General features: G+C 46.5%; 1 protein-coding gene and 3 long non-coding RNA genes across 4 annotated transcripts in view; 3 read left to right on the forward strand and 1 right to left on the reverse strand.

The window, feature by feature from the left end:
- The window catches only part of LOC127006907 (uncharacterized), an 83,584-nt gene that overhangs the window by 32,813 nt on the left and 28,271 nt on the right, over positions 1–22,500 (forward strand). The window contains exons 4-16 of the mRNA XM_050877253.1: positions 732–923; positions 3,613–3,700; positions 6,085–6,438; positions 6,858–8,048; positions 11,820–11,950; positions 13,214–13,339; positions 13,504–13,644; positions 13,782–13,943; positions 15,453–15,628; positions 16,514–16,794; positions 17,789–18,012; positions 20,168–20,278; positions 22,090–22,383. Coding sequence (XP_050733210.1) covers positions 732–923; positions 3,613–3,700; positions 6,085–6,438; positions 6,858–8,048; positions 11,820–11,950; positions 13,214–13,339; positions 13,504–13,644; positions 13,782–13,943; positions 15,453–15,628; positions 16,514–16,794; positions 17,789–18,012; positions 20,168–20,278; positions 22,090–22,383 — 3,471 coding nt within the window. The remainder of the gene's footprint in view (positions 1–731; positions 924–3,612; positions 3,701–6,084; positions 6,439–6,857; positions 8,049–11,819; positions 11,951–13,213; positions 13,340–13,503; positions 13,645–13,781; positions 13,944–15,452; positions 15,629–16,513; positions 16,795–17,788; positions 18,013–20,167; positions 20,279–22,089; positions 22,384–22,500) is intronic.
- On the reverse strand, positions 18,095–19,035 carry LOC127006908 (uncharacterized). The gene is made up of 3 exons (XR_007759894.1): positions 18,891–19,035; positions 18,240–18,425; positions 18,095–18,146 (listed from the first exon to the last, which is right to left on the reverse strand). It is a non-coding gene; the product is annotated as an uncharacterized LOC127006908 (long non-coding RNA).
- LOC127006910 (uncharacterized) lies at positions 19,515–20,146 on the forward strand. The gene is made up of 3 exons (XR_007759896.1): positions 19,515–19,655; positions 19,691–19,830; positions 19,865–20,146. It is a non-coding gene; the product is annotated as an uncharacterized LOC127006910 (long non-coding RNA).
- The window catches only part of LOC127006911 (uncharacterized), a 1,546-nt gene continuing 1,494 nt past the window's right edge, over positions 22,449–22,500 (forward strand). The window contains exon 1 of the long non-coding RNA XR_007759897.1: positions 22,449–22,500. This exon is cut by the window's right edge and continues 91 nt beyond it. This is a non-coding gene — a long non-coding RNA (uncharacterized LOC127006911).

Consider the following 22,500-nt stretch of genomic DNA (forward strand, 5'->3'; position numbering starts at 1 on the left):
CCCCTTCTAAAAGAGCTTAATAAAATAATTGTACAAAGGCATCGAAATGCTTAAGTGTATGACCCATAGTAGCTCTGTATACCGCTTGGCACCTCAGGTTATCCCCCACGAAGGACATATTTAGATCTTACTTAAAAGTCTTGCATCCTCTCTAAACAAGCATTTCCGAGGTACACACACACGCCCATGAATCACCGCCCCGACACACACACACACACACACACACACACACACACACACACACACACACACACACACACGGGAAAACATTTTTGTCTTCTGCTTTGGTTCTTTTTATATCAATTACTTCCTAGCGTCTCTCTCTCTCTCTCTCTCTCTCTCACACACACACACACACACACACACACACACACACACACACACCACAATTGCCTTTTCATAATCTCAGTACCCCTTTACGTGTGTGTGTGTGTGTGTGTGTGTGTGTGTGTGTGTGTGTGTGTGTGTGTGTGTGTGTGTGTGTGTTCTCATTCATTTGTAGTTTATCTTATCCCCCGACGATAACGTGTGTGTGTGTGTGTGTGTGTGTGTGTGTGTGTGTGTGTGTGTGTGTGTGTGTGTGTGTGTGTGTGTGTGTGTGTGTGTGTGTGTGTGTGTGTGTTCTCATTTACATATACATTTTTCTAATCCCAAAAACAATATTACATAGATTTCCATAGAGCTCATAGCCACCACATACTAACCTGACCCCCTTCTCCCTTCCCCCCCAGCCGGCCACCATCCCCCAGGGCGTGGTGGACATGAACCGGGTGCTGGAGGTGAGCTGCGCGGAGGAGGTGACGGGCAACCAGTTCTCCCTCGCCATCACCGCGCCAGATCGTGTCACGTTCATCAAGGCCACGTGCAAGGAGGAGGCCAAGTGGTGGATGGACGTGCTCTCCGTCTTCCCGTGCACTCTTAAGGTGAGGAAATGTAGAGAAATGTCACCTTCAAGTATGTATTAAGCACGTGTTCTCTTGGTCTAATTCACAGGAGGAGGAGAAGGAATACATAGGAATACTGCTACTACTAGTAAACTACGTGTGGTAGGACAGGATAGAATAGATGAAGGCTCCTCCCCACCCACCTCTCCCTCGGGCAATGTACCGGCAGGAAATAGTTAGAAGAGAACACCATGTGCCTTTAAGGAAGAAAGGGACATGGGAATTTTACAGTAAAGAGAGAAATAAGAGGAAATTACTACCCTTAACTTACGCTACTGGTGACCTAAGCTGTGGGGGAAACTAATGTCTTCAGGTTGGAGGAGGAGGATAGAAAAATGTAGAGAGAAAGAAAGGGAGAGGGAGGAAAAAGAAAGAAAGGGAGGGAAAGAGAATGAAGGAGAGAGAGAGAGAGGAGGAAAGAGACATGAGGTAAGGAAATGTATGGCTTATCAATGTATTGGTGTGGTTTATCAATGTATGGTATAGGCCAAGTGGTGGGTGGAGGTGCTATCCTATCCGTCTTCCCGTGCACTCTTAACCCTTTCATTGCTAAGCGCTTGCAACGAGACTATCCCCTCAGGCGCGCTCGGGGAGCCCATTGGGGGGTCTATTTTAACCTCTGTATCTCAAAAACTATTCATCACAGCTAAAAACCAAAAACACCATTGGAAAGAGGAGGTCCAGATCTATAGGAGTCAGTTATATATGCCTCTCTCACGAACGTACATGCACGTTCAGGGAGTGTTGAATGTTAACACTTACGTCGGTGCGTGTGGGAGGATCAGCCATATTGAGGGAACTGCGGACATCTTTTCTTCAGATTCTGGCAAGGGAGTATTGCCAACTGCAATATTTACAACTATTTGGTCAAAGAATCAGTCAGGTGATAGGTGAAGCTATGCAAAAATGCCCCTATATTGGGCGAGAACATCCACCAGTTACTCATCCGTACATTTGCCGCTCTGGGCTGATATGATTTCCCACCAAATTTAGTGAAGAATCCACTCAATTGGCAATCCTGTGTTGTGAGAATTAGTGTTGGAACACTCTCATACGCGGGAGATTTGAGTGCGGCTGGAGCTCGCAGCGAGCGTTTAGCGCCACCAGCAAATACGCCTAACGCCCGCTGCAAGCGTTTAGCAATGAAAGGGTTAAGGTGAGGAAATGTATAGAAATGTCACCTTGAAGCATGTATTTACTTTGTGTCGTAGTGCTCTGATGTTCTTATTCACAGGAGGAGGAGGAGGAGGAGGAGTAGGAGAGAGAACTGTAGGGAGGGAGAGGGAGAAAGAAAGGGAGGAAAAAAATGAATGGAGAGAGAGAGAGAGAGAGAGAGAGAGAGAGAGAGAGAGAGAGAGAGAGAGAGAGAGAGAGAGAGAGAGAGAGAGAGAGAGAGAGAGAGAGAGAACAGGTCCCACCCTCTCTAATGCGTTTCCCTGAAGTGCTGCCAGGCTTATCTATGAGTTGTCTGCTATCACAATATTCTCGCCCGTGTTCTCACCTCATTGGATTTTACAGGATTGAGTCAAGCTCATATATATTGCGTGTTGGATTATCTTATCAGGCAGTTTCGTGTGTGTGTGTGTGTGTGTGTGTGTGTGTGTGTGTGTGTGTGTGTGTGTGTGTGTGTTTGATAAGAAGTATTAGGACTAAATATTGACTGTATAAATGGCAAACGGAATTCACATGACGTATCAGACCTATAGCTATCAATCTACTATTATACATTATTATACATATTATTAAGCATTTCATCGCCCAAGCTCATATATTTAACAAGGCTTTCATAGGAGTTATTAGCCTTTCCTCGGGTGTTTTGTTTTTACCCTGGTGGCAGTCTGACCCTTCCTCTGCACCATGGACTTTAAAAACCACTAATGAGAACTCGATTGATCTCCTATTTTGACCTTTGGAAATAGTTTTGATGTGAGAGTTTGGTAGGTAGCGTCTGGCCCTGCCTTCGTGTTATCATCAAACGTTTGGGGGACTTGATACGGACGTTTTTGATACGGACGTTTTTCAAGGCCAGAGAGGAGCTACATCGGGTCGGCATTAGTGTTTGTCCTGAGTCCTTCTTTTACCTTGTTTTTAATTCATTACTGTTTGTTATAGTTTTAAACAAGCAACCACCCGGGCCTTAAAAATACTACTGGAAATGCCTAAAACTCATACGAAAGCCTGGCCAAATATGTGAACTTGGGTGACGAAATCTTTACTAATATGGCCCATAGACCTAAGAACACCACCAGGGCCTTCCTTAAAACTACTGAAAATGCCTAAAACTCACACTAAAGCCTTGTCAAGTATGTGAACTTGAGCGACGAAATCTATAGTAATACGGCCCTATATAGACCTAAGAATACCTTACTATATAATACCACCAGGGCCTTCCTTAAAACTACTCCTGAAAATGCCTAAAACTCCTACTAAAGCCTTGTCAAATATGTGAACTTGGGCGACGAAATCTATAGTAATACAGCCCTATATAGACCAAAGAATACCTTACTATATAATACCACCAGGGCCTTCCTTAAAACTACTCCTGAAAATGCCTAAAACTCCTACTAAAGCCTTGTCAAATATGTGAACTTGGGCGACGAAATCTATAGTAATACAGCCCTATATAGACCAAAGAATGCCCCCTAAGCCTCTCATCTCTTGTTCTCAGCAGCAAGGGCGCCACAAGAGGAACGCCACCTTCCCCGGCATCAAGACCACCACCGCCAAGCAGACACGGCACACGGCAGCGACTATGGGTGAGGAAACATAAAGAAATAGATAATATAAATAAATAAATGGCGGGAGAAGGTGAGAGATAGGGAAAGAGAGGAGGGAGAGAGAGTAAGGGAGGGAGAATGAGAATGTGAGAGAGAGAGAGAGAGAGAGAGAGAGAGAGAGAGAGAGAGAGAGAGAGAGAGAGAGAGAGAGAGAGAGAGAGAGAGAGAGGAAAAAAATAAATATAAATGGTCAGAATAGGAAGAGGAGAGAGAGAGAGAGAGAGAGAGAGAGAGAGAGAGAGAGAGAGAGAGAGAGAGAGAGAGAGAGAGAGAGAGAGAGAGAGAGAGAGAGAGAGAGAGAGAGAGAGAGAGAGAGAGAGAGAGAGAGAGAGAGAGAGAGAGAGAGAGAGAGAGAGAGAGAGAGAGAGAGAGAGAGAGAGGAAGGAAAAAAATAAATATAAATGATCAGAATAGGAAGAGGAAGAAGAGGAGGAGGAAGGAATCAAAGTCTAACATCTTATCCTCAGTAAAAGGTTTGTACACTTAAGTTGACCCTGTGTGTGTGTGTGTGTGTGTGTGTGTGTGTGTGTGTGTGTGTGTGTGTGGCTCTATCTTCTATTTTCTATTTTCCTTTATTTTTATTTTCCATTTTATTTTGCATAGTGTAGTAAGTGCTTGTTTTATTATTATTATTATTATTATTATTATTATTTAGCTTCTATGTATATTATTTTGCACTTATTTTGTTGATTTTTAAAGCATCTATTATTGCTATTTCCATTATAATTTTGCTCCTGTCTTATTTTTAAACCATCCATTATTGCTATTTTCATTATAATTTTGCTCTCGTCTTATTTTTAAACCATCCATTATTGCTATTTCCATTATAATTTTGCTCTCGTCTTATTTTTAAACCATCCATTATTGCTATTTTCATTATAATTTTGCTCTCGTCTTATTTTTAAACCATCCATTATTGCTATTTTCATTATAATTTTGCTCTTGTCTTATTTTTAAACCATCCTTTATTGCTATTTTCATTATCATTTTGCTCTCGTCTTATTTTTTTGTCACTCATGCTGTCTGCCCACACACCTACCCACACCCTGAACCCATTAGTACCAGGCTGTGATTTCTGGGGGGGCTATGCAGGCTGTGTTTTCTATATATCAATTAATTTTAACCCAGTAGCAGCGGGGACCATGTTTCTTACAGGCCCCTCTAAAGCGAGAAAAATGAGAAAAAATCATCACTTACGCAAACCGTTTCATAATATATATCAATGCATTTGTGATCAGTTTATGCATCATCTATTTTGGGGGGGGTTATATCATGGGAAAAATTTGGCCCGTCACTGGTACACGGTAAAGCCACAAATTTGGCCCGTCGCTGGTACACAGTAAAGCCACAAATTTGACCTGTCGCTGGTACACGGTAAAGCCACAAATTTGGCCCGTCGCTGGTACACAGTAAAGCCACAAATTTGGCCCGTCATTACTGGTACATGGTAAAGCCACAAATTTGGCCCGTCGCTGGTACACGGTAAAGCCACAAATTTGGCTGTCGCTGGTACACGGTAAAGCCACAAATTTGGTCCCGTCATTGGTACACGGTAAAGCCACAAATTTGGTCTGTCACTGGTACATGGTAAAGCCACAAATTTGGCTGGTACACGGTAAAGCCACAAATTGTCTGCCACGGTAAAGCCACAAATTTGGCCCGTCGCTGGTACAAGGTAAAGCCACAAATTTGATACACACGGTAAACCCAAATTTTGTCGCTGGTACACGGTAAAGCCACAAATTTGGCCCGTCGCTGGTACAAGGTAAAGCCACAAATTTGGCCCGTCGCTGCTACATGGTATAGTCACAAATTTGGCCCGTCGCTGGTACACGGTAAAGCCACAAATTTGGCCCGTCGCTGGTACACGGTAAAGCCACAAATTTGGCCCGTCGCTGGTACACAGTAAAGCCACAAATTTGGCCCGTCGCTGGTACAAGGTAAAGCCACAAATTTGGCCTGTCGCTGCTACATGGTATAGTCACAAATTTGGCCCGTCGCTGCTACCGGGTTAAAAAGATTCCCCCCACACACTCATGAACCTATGCTGCCCTCTAGTCCCCCTCAAAAATCTCCCCAAATTACAGACCTGTAGTGACCTCCTGCCCCTTGCCCATCCCAGCCCTTCCTGCCCTTCTACACATGTATACAGTCTCCACTCTTAGTATTCCCTCATATACAGACACCCACACACCTCCATATACCTGCACCCTCAGAGGCTCTCTAGTAACAGCCCTTCCCACCCTTCTACACACCTACACACACACCCAGTCTCAACTCTTAGTCATAAACAGTCACCTACGTATACCTACACCCTCAAAGCCCTTTAGTAACAGCCCCTTCCTGCCCTTTGCACACCCCAGCGCCCGCAGCCTTTGAGACGGCCGCCGGGCAGAGGGTCAGGTTCCATAGCTGTACAACCGACCCCATGGTGGAGGCCAGACCCCAATCAGCCCCAGCCCCAACCCTAGAGACCGAGGAGGATGTGTTCCCCACCAAAGACTCCTCCACCCCAGCCCCTTCCTCCACTCTCACCTCCTCCTCCACCGCCCTCTCGTCCTCCTCCACTTCGCGATTCCTCTCCACCACCCCACTCTCTGCCTCCACCCCTCTCTCCTCCACTCCCTTTTCCTCCCTTCCTCCCTCCTCCTCCTCCTCCTCCTCCACCCGGCTTCTTAGGGATGAGCATAAGGAAAACACGACACCGTATTGTGGAGGTAAGTGTGTGTGTGTGTGTGTGTGTGTGTGTGTGTGTGTGTGTGTGTGTGTGTGTGTATTTGCCTAGTTAGGAAGGAGAAGAGAAAGAAAAAAAAGAAGATAATGAAAGTTTGAAAAAGAAAGAGAAAGAAAAAGAATGAAAGAGAGAAAGGGAGAAAAAAAGAGAGAAAGGGAGAAAAAGAAAAGGAAAAAAGATGTTGCTTAAAATATACATTGATGTGTGTAGGTGAGTTTGTGCATGCATGTGTGTGTGTGTGTGTGTGTGTGAGAGAGAGAGAGAGAGAGAGAGTGGCAAAAAATATATATATCTTAAAAACAGGGGGGTTGGGGGGGCTTCAGACACCCAGCTTATGGCCTCAGAAACGCTATAACTGGCCGTGAATATATTGTGTCCTGATTTTCTCCTCCCCTCCCCCAGACTACAGCGACAACCCTCCCACGTCCGAGTCCCCACCAACCCAGGACAAGATAAGCCACAAGCTGCGCGCGAGACGGGCCGCCCGACGCCTTGAGGGCCGCGGGGTGGGTCTCGTGCAGCCCAGGAGTAAGTCTGAAGTGTCTGGCATGTTCCACGTCACGCACGGACACCAGGCAACCACCTCAACCACCTCCACCACCACCACTGCTGCCTCTAACACCGGTGGAGCTCTAACTGGCTGCTCCAATAACCTGAGGGCTCATGGACTCACTAACTTTGGCTCTAACTCTAACCCTAACCTGTCTAAGAGCCTGACGTCATCTTCTGTCCCGTCCGCAAGTGTTCCTATACAAACAAACTGTCCCCCAGAAGTACTGAGACAAAACCTTCCTTCTTATCCCTCCAGCCTTCCTTCCTCACCTTCCTCTGGGCCAAGAAACACCTCTTTGCCTCTCCAAAGTAAAAGTACCTCTGAAGGACCCACTCGTCACCCCTCTCTCTCGGCGCTGACGCAAAACCTTCCCTCCAGCCTTCCTTCCTCTCCATCCTCTGGGCCGAGAAACACCTCTTTGCCTCTCCAAAGTAAAAGTACCTCTGAAGGGCCCACTCGTCACCCCTCTCTCTCGGCAGTGCGTCAGAACCTTCCTTCTTCTTCCTCCTCTGGGCGTAGAAATACCTCCTTGCCTCAGTTCTCAGGTTTCACTCAGGATTCTGCCTCTCTCTCCTCTTCCCCCTCTCACAGTTCCACCTTGACCTATTCTACATCCTCCTCCACCTCCTCCACCTTTCCATCAACAACTCCTTCACAAGTGGCAGCCTCCTCCTCCTCCTCCACGGCCAAGCCTCTCAAACCCTTCTCCAAGGACTTGAGAGGGAGGAGAAGAGCCACCATTGCTGTAGCCTCTTCACTCTCCTCCCTCACTTCCTTTCCTTCCTTTGCCCGCCCTTCTACGCTCTCTCCCCCATCCTCCTCCTCCTCCTCCTCCACTCCATTCTTCCCCTCTCTTGGCCTCAACCACACCCTCAACTCATTCTCCACCTCATACCTTTCTCGAGGGACCACTGGAGGATGCTCTACCCCGCCTCCTACCTCTCACTCCCTCTCCTCCTCCTCCCTGGGGCTGGCCATGCATGCCCCCCTCCCCTCCTGGCCGCCTCCCCCCAGAGCCGCCACACCGCCCGCCAGACCAGGTGTGTGGGCCGCCCAAGACTCTCGTTACCTGTAGACGAAGCTAGACAATGATGAAGCCTTAGTAACATGACCTGATTGAAGCTTCACTATATAGCTGACTGGGGGATCATGCAGGAACTATTGCCTCCTCCTCTGCTTCTTGTGGGTAAAAGTACTCAACATGACCTTATCTGGGACCTTTAAGCTACTCTATCTTGATTCCTTGCTGTAGAGACGCGGGCCAGTTTGTCGACACGACCTTATCTTCAATCTGGGACCTTTAACCCGTCCGCTGTGATTGGCACGGACTTGGCTTTCACTGGTAGCCTGGTAACATATACTCCCAGGTCTTTCTCTGCCTCTGTGGTGGATAGTGGAGTGTTTCCCCTGTGGTATTGGTGTGGTGGATATCCCTTCACTGGTAGCCTGGTAGCATACACTCCCATGTCTTTCTCTGCCTCTGTAGTGGATAGTGGAGTGTTTCCCCTGTGGTATTGGTGTGCTGGATATCTCCTCCCAAGGTGCAGGACTTTACATCTTTCTTCATTAAATTGTAGCAGCCACTTTTTGTTCCATTCCTGTTGCTTGGTGAGATCTTCTTATTGGAAATCTGCAGTCAAGGGGTTAACCTACTCTTCCATACCTTGATTCCCTCCCTTCCTGCTGTAGAGACTCAGGCCAGTGTGGAGGGCAGCAAGCAATGTCTGTGGTGGGGTGAGGCCTGATCTGTGTTTGGTGGAGTGCTTGTGCTATGCTTGGCCCCATTGCTTGTAACATGGAGCTGTGTGTGTGTTGCTTGGCTTGTAACATGGTGGCTTATGGGACTGTGTGTTTGTTGCTTGGCTTTGTAATGTGTTCTTGTTATGTTGAGGGAAAGTGTGTGTGTGTGTGTGTGTGTGTGTGTGTGTGTGTGTGTGTGTGTGTGTGTGCTAACCTTTCCTAATCTTACTTTACCTAACCTTACCTTAACTAACCTTACCTAATCTTACTTTACCTAACCATACCTTAACTAACCTTACCTTACCTAACCTTATCTCACCTTACCTAACCTAACCTTACCTAGCCTTACCTCACCTTACCTAACCTTACCTTACCTAACCTAACCTTACCTAACCTTACCTTCCTTACCTTACCTAACCTTACCTTTCCTAACCTAACCTTACCTGACCTTACCTTACCCTACTTAATCTAACCTTACCTTACCTAACCTTGCCTTACCTAACCTTACCTTACCTTACCTTACCTTACCTTACCTTACCTTACCTTACCTTACCTTACCTCACCTCACCTTACCTAACCTTGCCTTACCTAACCTTACCTCACCTAACCTTACCTTACCTTCTCTTACCTTACCTTGACTAACCTTACCATACCTTACCTTACCTTACCTTACCTCACCTTTCCTAACCTTACCTTACCTAACCTTACCTCACCTAACCTTATCTTACCCTAACTAACCTTACCTTACCTTCCCTTCCCTTACCTTAAGTAACCTTACCATACCTTAACTTACCTTACCTAACCTAGCGTAATGTGTTAGTGTGTGTGTGTGTGTGTGTGTGTGTGTGTGTGTGTGTGTGCTGGATGAGAGAGAGAGAGAGAGAGAGAGAGAGAGAGAGAGAGAGAGATTAAACATTGTAGGCTTTCTTCTCAACCTTGATGCAGTTGCCAAATCCACATCACTGTCAGTATTTCACATTAGTGTTGCTGTGTTCCGTGAGCCTTGTGTTGTGTTGCTTGCAAAACCTCACACACAATGATTTTCCTGTGAACTTAACTTACTTCTGACCTCATTCAAGCTTTCTAAATCCCTGTATATATTGTATCTAAGCTTTTGCATGACAGAGCTTTTTTTGTCACTAATATTTGCATGTATTTTCCTCACCAAAACATCAGTAAGCTTAGTCAGGAAGTCAGGAAGCCCAGATCATCTAAGCTTTTGCATGACAATTTTTTTTTTTTTGCCACTAATATTCGCATTTATTTTCCTCACCAAAGTATCGGTAAGCTTAGTCAGGAAGTCAGGAAGCCCAGCATCTCATAATATTGGATTTGAATGATTACCGAGGAGGTTTAGCAAGCCAGCACTTCTTGTTAACCCATCTGCTGCATTTGGCACGGATTTGGCCTTCACTGGTAGCCTGGTAGCATACACTCCCATGTCTTTCTCTGCCTCTGTGGTGGATAGTGGAGTGTTTCCCATGTGGTATTGGTATGCTGGATATCCCTTCACTGGTAGCATACACTCCCATGTCTTTCTCTGCCTCTGTGGTGGATAGTGGAGTGTTTCCCATGTGGTATTGGTATGCTGGATATCCCTTCACTGGTAGCATACACTCCCATGTCTTTCTATGCCTCTGTGGTGGATAGTGGAGTGTTTCCCATGTGGTATTGGTATGCTGGATATCCCTTCACTGGTAGCATACACTCCCATGTCTTTCTATGCCTCTGTGGTGGATAGTGGAGTGTTTCCCATGTGGTATTGGCATGCTGGATATCCCTTCACTGGTAGCATACACTCCCATGTCTTTCTCTGCCTCTGTGGTGGATAGTGGAGTGTTTCCCATGTGGTATTGGTATGCTGGATATCCCTTCACTGGTAGCATACACTCCCATGTCTTTCTCTGCCTCTGTGGTGGATAGTGGAGTGTTTCCCATGTGGTATTGGTGTGCTGGATGTCCCTTCACTGGTAGCCTAGTAGCATACACTCCCAGGTCTTTCTCTGTCTCTGTGGTGGATAGTGGAGTGTTTCCCATGTGGTATTGGTGTGCTGGATGTCCCTTCACTGGTAGCCTGGTAGCATACACTCCCAGGTCTTTCTCTGTCTCTGTGGTGGATAGTGGAGTGTTTCCCATGTGGTATTGGTGTGCTGGATGTCCCTTCACTGGTAGCCTAGTAGCATACACTCCCAGGTCTTTCTCTGTCTCTGTGGTGGATAGTGGAGTGTTTCCCATGTGGTATTGGTGTGCTGGATGTCCCTTCACTGGTAGCCTAGTAGCATACACTCCCAGGTCTTTCTCTGTCTCTGTGGTGGATAGTGGAGTGTTTCCCATGTGGTACTGGTATGCTGGGTATCCCCTCCCAAGGTGCAGGACTTAACATTTTTCTTCATTGCATTGTAGCAGCCACTTTTTGATGCATTCCTGTTGCTTGGTGATGTCTTCTGGTAGGAAATTCACAGTCAAGCGGTTAAGCATGCATGGAAATATTAACACACACACACACACACACACACACACACACACATCATGCAGTACTCTGTTTTATTTAAGGAAATTCAGTTCAGATCACACCAAATTACATTATGAGGGAAGGTTTAACATGAGATTGCAAGCAGATTTTGCTATGCATGGTAAGAGGAATTTATACACATGCAGTATTAAGTTTTATATTAGAAAATTCAGCGGGAAAATTCAAATCACATCAGTATACAGTGTGTCATTATTTGCCATATTAAACGTATCTAAGCCTGCCATCTGTATCTCAGTCAGTCAGTCAGTCATGAATTCCTCTCTCTCTCTCTATTATTATATCTCTCATGCTACCTACGTCATTATTTCTCAATGTCTCTATCTTTCAGTCAGTCATTCAGTCAGCCAGTCAGTTAGTCAGGAATTCATTTCTCTATCTCTCTATCTCTTATCTCTCACTAAGTACATCATTATCTCTCATTTCTATCTCTCAGTCAGTCAGTCAGTCAGTCAGGAATTCATCTCTATCTCTCTATTATTATCTCTCACCTCCCCACGTCATTATCTCTCATTGTCTCTCTATCTCCCATGTCTCCCAGCAGGCGATGTGTCCCGACGGCAGCTTCTTACAGACCTTGAGGAGACCAAGAGAGAGGAGAAGTTGAAGGACATTGCAGACTCCATCACCCGGCCAAGGGGCTCATCCTCCCTGGCCTACCTATCCTCTAAGGTGGGTTTCAGGCTGGTCATATCATGTGTAGAACTGGTAACAGATAGACCAAGAAAGTGAAAGACTGGCAACCCAGGACAGGCAGTCTACCAGATGGATGAATGAAATTAGAGCATTTGTCAGAGCAGAACTGAGCATACTAACATCAGATAGAGAGAAGTGAAGAATATTAGGAAAAAACTTTGTCTTGCTGTGTAGTAACATGTCATATTGATTGTATGACCTTCAACCCGTCTGCTGCGATTGGTATGGATTTGGCTTTCAGTGGTAGCTTGGTAGCATACACTCCCATGTCTTTCTCTGCCTCTGTGATGGATAGTGGAGTGTTTCCCATGTGGTATTGGTGTGCTGGCTATCTCTTTAGTGGTAGCCTGGTAACATACACTCCCATGTCTTTCTCTGCCTCTGTGATGGATAGTGGAGTGTTTCCCATGTGGTATTGGTGTGCTGGCTATCCCTTTAGTGGTAGCCTGGTAACATACACTCCCATGTCTTTCTCTGCCTCTGTGATGGATAGTGGAGTGTTTCCCATGTGGTATTGGTGTGCTGGCTATCCCTTTAGTGGTAGCCTGGTAACATACACTCCCATGTCTTTCTCTGCCTCTGTGGTGGATAGTGGAGTGTTTCCCATGTGGTATTGGTGTGCTGGATATCCCCTCCCAAGGTGCAGGACTTCACATTTTTCTTCATTGAATTGTAGCAGCCACTTTTTGCTCCATTCCTATAACTCGGTGATTACATCTTGTAGGAAATCCGCAGCCAAGGAGTTAAGTTGCCTCCTTTAGTGTAAAAAAAAAAAAAGAGAAAACAAAGAATATAAATGGCCACTGATCTGTCATGCCTCCGTGGTCTAGTGGTTAGTGTGCCTAGCTACAAATCCTGGCCTGGGCAGTTACTATAGATGAGTACTTAGGCCATGGACAGCTATAGTGAATCCCCCAACTGTACTTCTGCCTTACTGACCTAGAAATGTGTTCCCCTTAGCCTGGGGGGCCTCGTGGTGCAGTGGTTAGCACACTCGGCTCACAACCGAGAGAGCCTGGGTTCGATTCCGGGCGGAGTGGAAAAATTTGGGCGGCTTTTCCGATACCCTACGCCCCTGTCCACCCAGCAGTGAATGGGTACCAGGTATTAATCAGGGGTTGTGTCCCATCTCCTGGGATCTGTTCCCTTCTCCTATAATTCCTTCCCGTTCTGTCTCTCTCCGGCATATGACCACAGATGTTGCGCCCACTAAACCAAACTTTCCAACTTTCCCCTCAGCCTGGCGTGTTGGATGTGAAGCCAACCAGAGAGAGTGACCCAGCTGAGGAGGTTGACCCGCCCCTCACCAACCAGACCCACCCCACCCAGCCCCAGGACACCTCAGCACCCTCACACCCAGACCATGTAAGGCCATTGATGAAATAGACCATGTATTAAGACCACTTCTTAATTCTCTTCTTCTTCTTCTTCTTCTCCATCATCATCATCTTCATATTCTTTCTTTTTCTTTATTTTCCTCATCTTCATATGTCCCAGTTTGACCCCTGACCTTGACCTCTCTTTCTCAGGTTCGAGGTGACCCTGATGGCTGTGGGTTGGAGCTGTCCCCGCCCTACCCTGCTAGCCCTGACCTCCAGCGTGTTGACCTCCCTGCTGAGGACCTGCTTTATATCAAGAAAGGATGGCTCATGAAGCAGTCTCTTAGCCAGGTCTGTGTGTGTGTGTGTGTGTGTGTGTGTGTGTCATATTTTATCTCCTCTCTCCTCCTCCTCCTTTTCCTTTTCCTTCTCTCCCTCCCTCCCTCCCTTCCTTCCTCTCCATCACCCTCAGTATTCTCATCATACAGGAATGGAACAAGTACTGGTTTGTGCTCCGTGGGACTGGCCTCATGTTCTACCGTGACCCGGGGGCGGAGGACAGCGGCATCCTGGCTGGCATCATTGACCTCAGCCTAGCCAATAGTGTGGAGGAAAGTGAAGTGGCTCGGAACTATGGTTTTACTGTCATGGTGAGTTTTGCAAATTATTTTTAGAAGATACGGAAAAAGCCAATTGGTTCTGATTTGGCATTTCCTCCTCTTATTGTTTCCTCCTCCTCCTCCTTCTCCTCACTATTTTATCCATATCTCCTCTGCAAGACTTGACCAGCATCATCACTCTTTCCCTATTTCTGGTAAACTCTGGAGCCTTTCCTTCCCATAACCCTTGTCATTCCTTCTCAAATCCTTTCTTTCCCTTCTCATTGTTTCCTCCTCCTTCTCCTCACTCTATTCTATCCAAATCCCCTCTGCAAGACTTGACCAGCATCTTCACTCTTTCATCCCTTCTGCTGGTAAACTCTCATCCTTTCCTCCTTCTCCTCATCCCTGTTCTATCCAAATCTTCTCTGCAAGACTTGACCAGCATCTTCACTCTTTCATCCCTATTGCTGGTAAACTCTGGAGCAGTCGTAAGTCCTTTGCCAGTATTTCCTCCTGCCTATGACTTGAACTCTTTGGTGAGGGGGGTATCATGACACCTCCACCTGAAACTGACCTCTCTTTTGGCCTTTCCTTCTGTTTTCCTTTGTTGGAAGAGTGTCTAGCGGGCTTTTTTGTTCCCCATATCTTTGTTTCCTGCCCTTGAGCTGTAACAATGCCACACACATTCACACAAAAAGGCATAGTTACCCTCTCGTTCTCATTGCCATGTCGTTCTTGCCCATATCTTTGTTCTCTGCCCTTGAGCTGTAAAAATAACATACACGTACACGAAAATGATCAAACATTCACTATTTCCATTAAACATCAGCATTTATTCGCTCTACTTTTCGTTCATTATCTTATTCTATCGTTCACAACAAGGCTGAGATTTTTTGGGGGTCAGTTTTGGAAATGAAGAAATACAAAAATGATCAAACATTCACCATTTCCATTAAACATCAGCATTTATTCTCTCTACTTTTCGTTCATAATCTTATTCCATCATTCACAACAACGCCGAGATTTTTTTGGGGGGGGAGTTTCAGTATACACACAGACACACTAAAAGGCTTAGTTACCCTCATGTTGTCAGTGCCATTTCTTTACACACAGACACACAAAAAGGCATAGTTACCCTCATGTTGTCAGTGCCATTTCTTTACACACAGACACACTAAAAGGCATAGTTACCTTCATGTTGTCAGTGCCATTTCTTTACACACAGACACACAAAAAGGCTTAGTTACCTTCATGTTGTCAGTGCCATTTCTTTACACACACACAAAAAGGCATAGTTACCCTCATGTTGTCAGTGCCATTTCTTTACACACAGACACACAAAAAGGCATAGTTACCCTCATGTTGTCAGTGCCATTTCTTTACACACAGACACACAAAAGGCATAGTTACCCTCATGTTGTCAGTGCCATTTCTTTACACACAAGCACAAAAAGGCTTAGTTACCCTCATGTTGTCAGTGCCATTTCTTTACACACAGACACACAAAAGGCATAGTTACCCTCTCGTTCTCATTGCCATATCGTTCTCTCTCGCCAGACTTGGGAGGAGAAAAAGTACATCTTCTCTGCCGTGACGTCCGGGATCCGTGCCAACTGGGTTCAGGCCCTGAGGAATGCCGCCAACCTCAAGGAGCAGAAGGACCGCCCACTGACCCTCGGGGAGAAGATCGAGAGAGAGATCGTGGCCAAGAAATCACGTGGCAGCTCCCAAGGGTAAGGGGCTGTGGGTGACCTAGAGTGACAGTTTTGGTTTTGATAGGTTATGGTAGGTTAAGTTTAGGGTATTTTCAAACACATGATTGCCAACACCTCATGGTATAAATCAACAAAGAATGACCTCACTTTGTTGTATAGAAAGTCTCATTAGCAAGGAAGCATATATAAATTTTCTGTGTCAAGACCTGTATTAACTGTTTGGGGTTATGTTAGGTTAAGTTTAGCGTATCTTCAAACACATGATTGCCAACACCTCATGGTATAAATCAACAAAGAATAACCTCACTTCGTTGTATAGAAAGTCTCATTAGCAAGGAACCATATATGAATTATCTGAGTCAAGACCTATAGTGACAGTTTTGGTTTTGATAGGTTAGGTTAGGTTAAGTTTAGGGTATCTTCAAACATATAATACCCAGCACCTTATGGTATAAATCAACAAAGAATGACCTTACTTTGTTGTATAGAAAGTCTCATTAGCAAGGAAGCATATATAAATTTTCTGAGTTAAGACCTGTATTAACTGTTTGGGGTTATGTTAGGTTAAGTTTAGGGTATCTTCAAACACATTATAGCCAACACCTCATGGTATAAATCAACAAAGAATAACCTCACTTTGTTGTATAGAAAGTCTCATTAGCAAGGAAGCATATATAAATTTTCTGAGTCAAGACCTAGAGTGTTTTTTTTTTCTCCCTTCTCTCCTCCCCTCTGTTTCTTACCTCCCCTCTTCTCTCCCTTTCCTTCCCTCCCTCTCTCTCCGCTTCCTCCTCTCCCATTCCTTCCTTTCAACCTCTTTCCCTCTCATGTCCCTTTCTTCTCCCCTCCTTTCCTCCCTCTTTCCTTCCCTCCCTCTCACCTGCCTCTCGTTCCCTCCCTCAGGTCCACCTTTGAGAGCATGGCAGCAGAGAGGGAGCGAGACACAGCCGAGAGAGAGCGTGACACCAACCTCCACAAAGAACCTCCCCTCTCCTCCTCCACCACCACCCCCTTCGTCTTCTCCTCGGAGGAAGACGGAGAGGAGGAAGAGGAGGAGGATGAGGACGAGGATGAGGAGGATGAGGACGAGGAGGAGGAGGAGGAGGAGGAATATCGTACGGCCTCGGAAACTTCGTCCATGTCGCGATTTCACCAGCAAACCTCGGAGGATATTTGTGACTGGGGTGAGTTAGGGAGAGAGAGAGAGAGAGAGAGAGAGAGAGAGAGAGAGAGAGAGGGAGAGAGGAGAGAGAGGGGGGAAGAATGTGCGAATGAATGACATAAAAAGGAAAGAAAGAAGGAAAGGAAGGAATATGTGTGTGTGTATGTATGTATGTGTGTGTGTGTGTGTGTGTGTGTGTGTGTGTGTATGTGTGTGTGTGTGTGACTTTCTTCCTCTTCTCTCCCTCTTCCTCTACCTCCTCCAAATACCTCCTTTTTTCCTCCTCTCTCCCTCTTCTCTCTCCCTCCTCCTCCTACCTCCCTTTTCTCTCCCTTTGTCATCCCTCCTCTCCCTCTTCCTCTTCCTCTTTCTTATGCCTCCCCTATCTCTCCTATTTTCCTCTTCTCTCTTCCTCCCTCTCCTTTTAATAACTACCTTTTCTCCCTTGTTTTCTTCCTCTCTCCCTCTTTCCTTCCTCCTCCAAATACCTCCCTTCTCTCCTGTTTTCCTCCTCTCCCTTTTTCTCCCTCTCCCTCCTTCTCCAATACCTCCCTTCTGTTTTCCTCCTCTCTCACTCTTCCTCTCTCTCCCTCTTTCTTCCTCCAAATACCTCCCTTCTCTCCTGTTTTCCTCCTCTCCCTTTTTCTCTCTCTCCCTCCTTCTCCAATACCTCCCTTCTGTTTTCCTCCTCTCTCACTCTTCCTCTCTCTCCCTCCTTCTTCCTCCAAATACCTCCCTTCTCTCCTGTTTTCCTCCTCTCCCTTTTTCTCTCTCTCCCTCCTTCTCTGATACCTCCCTTCTGTTTTCCTCCTCTCTCACTCTTCCTCTCTCTCCCTCCTTCCTCCAGATGCCTCCCTTCTCTCCTGTTTTCCTCCTCTCTCCCTCCTTCCTTCCTCCTCCAAATACCTCCCTTCTCTCCTGTTTTCCTCCTCTCCCTTTTTCTCTCTCTGCCTCCTTCTCCAATACCTCCCTTTCCTCTCCCTTATCATCCCTCCTCTCCTCCTCCTCATCCGCAGGCAATTCCAAATCCGACCTCAGCAAGCACTCCAGGTCATCCCCTATGTCACGGCGCAGTGCCAAGGATGACTACCTCAGTGCCGCGCCTGCACCCACCTCCTCCACCACCACCACCACCACCACCAGCGGCCTTAGTGGGGGTGGTGAGAGGGACATTTGCTACTCCGAAACTGGCTCACTCCACTCCATACATGATTTGGACGACAGATTGCAGCCAGAAAAGGTGAGAGGAGATTTTGACTTGATTTTCCTTCATTATTTTGCTAAGATGGGATGGATCAGAAGGGAAAGACTCTGATGGTTGGACATGTGAAGAGAGCAGGGGAGGATACAGTGCTGGGAGTTTTAGTAGAGGACCTGGAAACAGTGCTCAGAAGGGAAAGACTCTGATGGTTTGGACATGTGAAGAGAGCAGGGGAGGATACATTGCTGGGAGTTTTAGTAGAGGACCTGGAAACAGTGCTCAGAAGGGAAAGACTCTGATGGTTTGGACATGTGAAGAGAGCAGGGGAGGATACAGTGCTGGGAGTTTTAGTAGAGGACCTGGAAACAGTGCTCAGAAGGGAAAGACTCTGATGGTTTGGACATGTAAAGAGAGCAGGGGAGGATACAGTGCTGGGAGTTTTAGTAGAGGACCTGGAAACAGTGATCAGAAGGGAAAGACTCTGGTGGTTTGGACATGTGAAGAGAGCAGGGGAGGATACAGTGCTGGGAGTTTTAGTAGAGGACCTGGAAACAGTGCACAGAAGGGAAAGACTCTGATGGTTTGGACATGTAAAGAGAGCAGGGGAGGCTACATTGCTGGGAGTTTTAGTAGAGGACCTGGAAACAGTGATCAGAAGGGAAAGACTCTGATGGTTTGGACATGTAAAGAGAGCAGGGGAGGATACAGTGCTGGGAGTTTTAGTAGAGGACCTGGAAACAGTGATCAGAAGGGAAAGACTCTGGTGGTTTGGACATGTGAAGAGAGCAGGGGAGGATACAGTGCTGGGAGTTTTAGTAGAGGACCTGGAAACAGTGCTCAGAAGGGAAAGACTCCGATGGTTTGGACATGTGAAGAGAGCAGGGGAGGATACAGTGCTGGGAGTTTTAGTAGAGGACCTGGAAACAGTGCTCAGAAGGGAAAGACTCTGATGGTTTGGACATGTAAAGAGAGCAGGGGAGTGCTGGCAGTTGTGGAGAGATTAGAGGTAGAAGGAAGGAGACCAGTTGGTAGACCTAGGAAAGCGTGGAGAAGGTGTATACCGGAAGACATGGCATCAACGGGATTGGATGAGCATTGGGCAGAAGACTGAGTAGAGTGGAGGAGAGCCATAAAGCGTCCAACCGTTCAGGAAGAGTGAAAACGGATGGTAAACAAAATGATGATGATGCTGATGATTTTGCTAAGAGGAAAGGAATTACTTCAGGAAATTACATCTGTCTTATGTTATCTTGTATACCTGCCTTCCTGGTGCCCTAAACCAGACACTCTCCTCACGTCTCTCAAGTGTTTTGGGTTTTGTAATGACTGTTTTTGAAGGCCGTGGTGGAGAAGCCTTTCAAAACTAGGGCCGGGGTCATAAAACCAACCACCCATGGAAACCCCTATAACTTCTGCTGGAGCCGTTAAAAATCGATGTACTAATAAGGTTTTGAAGAGTTTAACCCGGTAGCTGTGGGGATCATGTTTCTAAAATGCCCCTCTAAGCGAGAAAATGAGAAAAAAATCATCACTCACGCAAACCAAATCATAATATACGGGAAAATCACCTAAGAAGTCCCGGTTAATCTTCTAAGTGGCTCTATATCAACGCATTTGTGATCAGTTTATGCATCATCTATTTTCGGGGGTTTCTATCATGGCAAAAATTTGGCCCATCGCTGGTTCACGGCAAAGCCACAAATTTGGCCCATCGCAGGTTCACGGTAAAGCCACAAATTTGGCCCATCGCTGGTTCACGGTAAAGCCACAAATTTGGCCCATCGCTGGTTCACGGTAAAGCCACAAATTTGGCCCATCGCTGGTTCACGGTAAAGCCACAAATTTGGCCCATCGCTGGTTCACGGTAAAGCCACAAATTTGGCCCATCGAGGTTCACGGTAAAGCCACAAATTTGGCCCATCGCTGGTTCACGGTAAAGCCACAAATTTGGCCCATCGCTGGTTCACGGTAAAGCCACAAATTTGGCCCATCGCTGGTTCACGGTAAAGCCACAAATTTGGCCCATCGCTGGTTCACGGTAAAGCCACAAATTTGGCCCATCGCTGGTTCACGGTAAAGCCACAAATTTGGCCCATCGCTGGTTCATGGTAAAGCCACAAATTTGGCCCATCGCTGCTGCTGGGTTAATATTATGAGCCTTTAGCTTCCACTCGTGTGTTCTCCCCACCTCCAGGATGGCCCCGTTAGCAGCTCCACCACCTCTGTGCTCCCGGCCTCTGGAGATGCCCTGCTAGTGGACCTGCTGGAGACACAGAGAGAGAGAGAGAGAGAGAGAGAGAGAGAGAGAGAGAGAGAGAGAGAGAGAGAGAGAGAGAGAGAGAGAGAGAGAGAGAGAGAGAGAGAGAGAGAGAGAGAGAGAGAGAGAGAGAGAGAGAGAGAGAGAGAGAGAGAGAGAGAGAGAGAGAGAGAGAGAGAGAGAGAGAGAGAGAGAGAGAGAGAGAGAGAGAGAGAGAGAGAGAGAGAGAGAGAGAGAAGTTACTGTCAAACCATAGTCACCAAGTCAAGAGTCTACTGAAAAACACTAATGCCTTTGAACCTATGCATGGAAAGACACACATACAAGCCCTTAGTATTGCCCCTCCCCTTGTAAGACACCTCTCAAGGGACCGAGGCATCATCGTGTATAGAGATAGCATGGCGGACAGCATGTGTGAGGCCTGGAACGCTAATGGCTATCCTTCATACCCATTTAGTTGCTCTAGATAACTTCCATACTCAAGGCTTGTTAGTATGTATTCCACTGTGGTGTCCCAGTCATGGAGAGTAAACCTGGCTACCTAGATGGGCCATAGATGCTGTAGGATGCCCAAGGTAAGAGTCTGTGTCATGGGGAAGTGTTTTCTGTGGATTATTGGCGGCCTGGGATGCAGAAAAGAGGAACAGTCTCAGAGAATTCTTTTTTTTTTCACTATGGTTTCTGGGTCGTAAAGAGTATATCTGGCTGTTTGTATGGGCCATAGATGCTGTAGGATGCCCAAGGTAAGAGTCTGTGTCATGGGGAAGTGTTTTCTGTGGATTATTGGCGGCCTGGGATGCAGAAAAGAGGAACAGTCTCAGAGAATTCTTGTATTTTTCACTATGGTTTCTGGGTCATAAAGAGTATATCTGGCTGTTTGTATGGGCCATAGATACTGTATGATGCCCAAGGTAAGAGTCTGTGTCATGGGGAAGTGTTTTCAGTGGAGTCTTGTCAGCAGAAAAGAGGAACAGTCTCAGAGAATTCTTATATTTTTCACTATGGTTTCTGGGTCGTAAAGAGTATATCTGGCTGCTTGTATGGGCCATAGATGCTGTATCATGCCCAAGGTAAGAGTTTGTGTCATGGGGAAGCATTTTCAGTCAATTATTTGCAGCCTAGGGTGCAGAGAAGAGGAACAGTCCCAGAGAATTGTGCCATTACTAATGCTCTGTTCATTTATTCATCAAGATCAAGATGAAGCATAACTGTATATATCTGAGTAAGCTGAATATGCTGAATGAATGGACCTGATTCTTCCCAGTATTGTACATACAGTATATTGCCTGAATCTCCCATGCGACATCTGCATGTAACAAAACACACGAGAAATTAATCAAGACAAGGAAAGGTTGTGTCGGTGCCGGGGATCGAACCCACGACCAGCGAGTTGGGACAGCCACCCCTTAACCAGGCGGCCGAAGAGGTGACCCCTGGCAGAGTGAGTCATGGGAGGCTCACTCATCCATCAGGCGGGTCAGCGTCAATGTTACCAGATTGTTGTACTTGGCGTATTGCTTTTGCCGATTTCTGACCCAAAACTATCGCACCCACAAAGATAACGTTATGCATTTATAATTATTGATGCTCTTTTATGCAATATTTATGGGCCAGAAACCAGAAAATACAATGTCATGCGTACGATAATCTGGTAATGTTGATTAGCACTATGGCAAAGTGTCCTGAGTATTGCAAAACAGCACCTTGACCAATGAACAGTGTGCTGGACGTGTGAATCAGAGGCTTGTAGGAATAGCTTATAAGAAAATTCTGAAATCCCTGAAGACTTGTTGGCTGTGTGAAAGGTAAGCATGGGATGAGAGACTCTAGGTTGGCTGACCACTCTGCTACCCACACACACCCAGACGGACTTCCTGGAGCTGCACAAGGAACACTCCGCCCTCAAGACCAAACTGCGGGTGGGTGGAGGAGGGGGCGGAAGAGGGGCGGGCGTGGGGGACAAGAGTGGAGGAGGAGGAGTGAGTGGAAGAGGAGGAGAAGAAGAAGGTGGGAATGCAATCACCACCTCCTCTCCTTCCTCCAACGCCATGACACATTACCTCCACCTCCACCACAGTCCCTCACAGCCTCACCACCACCTGTACCACCACCACCACTCCACCACTCCACCTGACTCAGACTCCCCCCACCAGGTACAACCACCAGGCCACCATGCAGAGTACTAGTGCACCCATCGCTAACCTTGGGCCAGCAGGGAGCACACTTCATAGCCACCTACCTATCCTGTGCACCTATCACAGTGGGCGGAC

The sequence above is a fragment of the Eriocheir sinensis genome, chromosome 34, assembly GCF_024679095.1.
Source record: "Eriocheir sinensis breed Jianghai 21 chromosome 34, ASM2467909v1, whole genome shotgun sequence".
Classification (NCBI taxonomy): domain Eukaryota; kingdom Metazoa; phylum Arthropoda; class Malacostraca; order Decapoda; family Varunidae; genus Eriocheir; species Eriocheir sinensis.